The sequence below is a fragment of the Notothenia rossii genome (assembly GCF_949606895.1).
Source record: "Notothenia rossii genome assembly, contig: scaffold_729, whole genome shotgun sequence".
Lineage (NCBI taxonomy): Eukaryota > Metazoa > Chordata > Actinopteri > Perciformes > Nototheniidae > Notothenia > Notothenia rossii.
This window is the reverse complement of record NW_027640021.1, coordinates 1-3000: the sequence shown is the minus strand read 5'-3', so window position 1 is coordinate 3000 and position 3000 is coordinate 1. Positions and strand designations below refer to the sequence as shown.

General features: G+C 49.0%; 1 protein-coding gene across 1 annotated transcript; it reads left to right on the top strand.

Moving 5' to 3' along the window:
* Positions 1-1567: 1567 nt before the first annotated feature.
* LOC307027166 (matrix metalloproteinase-24-like) lies at positions 1568-2498 on the top strand (the record flags this gene model as incomplete). Its single annotated transcript, XM_079695358.1, has 2 exons — positions 1568-1810; positions 2294-2498. Coding segments are annotated over exons 1-2 (418 nt in total), but the record flags the coding sequence as incomplete, so codon positions are not given.
* Between the last annotated feature and the right edge of the window lie 502 nt (positions 2499-3000).

Here is a 3000-nt window from a genome sequence, read left to right as displayed (position 1 = left end):
GAAATGTTTAGACGGTTATTGTATGGTTGGACATTCACAAATATGCGAGGTGTCAAGAGGCTGAATCCCTCTGGATAAATAAGAGGTTGAAGTTTTGACCAATTAACTCTCCGTTTAACATTTGCTTTAATTAAATGCTTTGAATGTCTCTGTATGGCCATCTGAAGTGCTAGACGTGTGTGTGTGTGTGTGTGTGTGTGTGTGTGTGTGTGTGTGTGTGTGTGTGTGTGTGTGTGTGTGTGTGTGTGTGTGTTCTCACCATCTGTGTGTTTTGGCCACAGGTCATTTGGCCAGCTTCAGTGCGGTATCGTTCCACACCATTTACTCAAATCAGACAACTGCTACACACACACACACACACACACACACACACACACACACACACACACACACACACACACACACACACACACACACACACACACACACACACACACACACACACACACACACACACACACACACACACACACACACACACACACACACACACACACACACACACACACACACACACACACACACACACCCCTTAGCACTAGCAATAGCAGCTCCAGTGCACATAGTGATCTCACTACATTCAGAGAGTGTAAACAAAGGGGTGTATTTGAGGCGTTTCAAACGGGGGGAGAGAAACAGGGATTTTAGAGTTTGTAGACCGTTAACATGCACTAAGACAGATCACACTGCAGGAGAGGGAAACCTCTAACTCCATCGCAACAATAACCAATCCATTCCCAGCATCACACAGAGCGGTCATCATTGCTTCTCCAGGTGGCCGTGTGCCCCATGAGGCGGGTCATGTTGAGAGGAATGTGCTCATGTTCCCAGAATGCATTGCTCTGGATATAAAGCATTTCTCCTGCAGAGAAACAGATTGCTCTGTTTTCTGAGTCGCTTGTTTCTACATCTTTCTTTTCCATCCTCGCCTCTCTGCGTCTGCCGATCACTCATCTGTCCTCCTCCTCCTCCTCCTCCTCCTCCTCCTCCTCCTCTTCCTCCCTCCTCTTCCTCCCTCCTCCTCCTCCTACTCCTCTTCCTCCCTCCTCTTCCTCCTCCTCCTCCCTCCTCTTCCTCTTCCTCCCTCCTCCTCCTCCTACTCCTCTTCCTCCTCCTCCTCCTCCCTCCTCTTCCTCCTCCTCCCTCCTCCTCCTCCTCCTCCTCCTCCTCCTCCTCTTCCTCCTCCTTCCTCCTCTTCCTCCCTCCTCTTCCTCCTCCACCCTCCTCCTCCCTCCTCCTCCTCCTCCCTTCTCCTCCCTCCTCTTCCTCTTCCTCCCTCCTCCTCCTCCTCCTCCTCCTCCTCCTCTTCCTCCCTCCTCCTCCCTCCTCCTCTTCCTCCTCCTCCCTCTTCCTCCCTCCTCTTCCTCCCTCCTCCTCCTCTTCCTCCCTCCTCCTCTTCCTCCTCCTCCCTCCTCCCTCCTCTTCCCTCCTCTTCATCCTCCTCCTCCTCCTCCTCTTCCTCCCTCCTCCTCCTCCTCCTCCTCCTCTCTCTTATTCTCTGGTATGGTCAGAAGGTTTATTCTACAGTGTTTCTGTGTTGGACCCTGAAGGCAGCGTCTCTCCGGTCCAATGGGATCTCTCTGTGTGATTTCGGATTATGTCAGAAAATAATGTCTGTGTCGAACAAACGTTTATGATTCTTACACGTTTAGTTCAGCGGGATAATCTAGGTAGCTCTAAAGGTAATGTTGTATTCTTTCTCTCCCTCAGCATATCTAACTTCACCCCTAAAGTGGGAGAGAAAGACACGCAGAGGGCGATCCGACAAGCCTTCAACGTCTGGCAGACGGTCACCCCGCTCTCCTTCCAGGTGCAGTAGAAGAAGTAGAAACTACTTGTGTAGAAATGTAGAAATGTCACTGCTACTTTTTGTCATATGGACTTTCAGTCTCTTATTTCTACTGTAAACAGGAAATACCTTTTTTCAAGATTTAATCCAGACAATTCAAGGCGAAACGGAACAAAACTTCCGATGTACGAATAACAAAAAATCCACCAAAGACTATCAGACCAAGTTAAAACAGAGCGAACATAAAGAAGACGTTCCTGCTGGAGCTCCGGCGTTTCTCACTTCCTTCAAAACAAAACAAGGCATTGAACTTCAGTAGACATGAAGGTGTAGAAATAAACAATAGTGTAATTTAAACATCTCAAAATAGAACATATATATTAGATAACCGAGAAGATATAAAAGTCTAGGTGCAACTAACAAGGCCAGGACAATCGAAAGAGGCGGGAGACAGGAAGTAAAAACAGAGGCTCCAGCGTTTCTCACTTCCTCTTCCTGTTTCAGGAGGTGCCGTACTCGGAGATCAAGAACGACGGGAAGGAGGCGGACATCATGATCTTCTTCGCCTCCGGTTTCCACGGCGACAGCTCTCCATTTGACGGAGAGGGGGGTTTCCTTGCCCACGCCTACTTCCCCGGCGCCGGCATCGGGGGGGACACACACTTCGACTCTGATGAACCCTGGACGCTGGGCAACGCCAACCACGACGGTGAGACCACAAGAAGCCGACATTAAAGGGGCCCTATTCTGCTTTTTGGGGGTTTCCTTTTTCATGTTGAATAGGTTTTAGTGCATGTCAATGGTCTCCAACGGCTAAAATCCCTGCGTTCCCTCCATAGGGAGTTTCTCTGCCACAAACTCCCCGAAAACACGAATTCTCATTTCTCCTAAAAAGGCCCTATTCTGCTTTTTAGGGGTTTCCCTTCCCTGTAGCTTGTTCTAAAGGTTTTGGTGCATGTAAAGGGTCTGCAAGGTTAGAATCCAAGTGTTTCTCTCCCACACCCCCCTCTCTCCTTGAACCACCTCCATTGGACTCCTTTGTTTACTTCGGGAACACAGTAACATCGCCATGCGCTCCTATTGGCTAACGCTCCAACGCATTGTCCGTGATAGGCTTAGAGGCGGGACATCTCTAATCGGTTGACCAATCAGAACAGAGCCATATTTAATTGATGTCTTGTTTCCTAATTTGCTAGTCAGTAGGGTGGCAA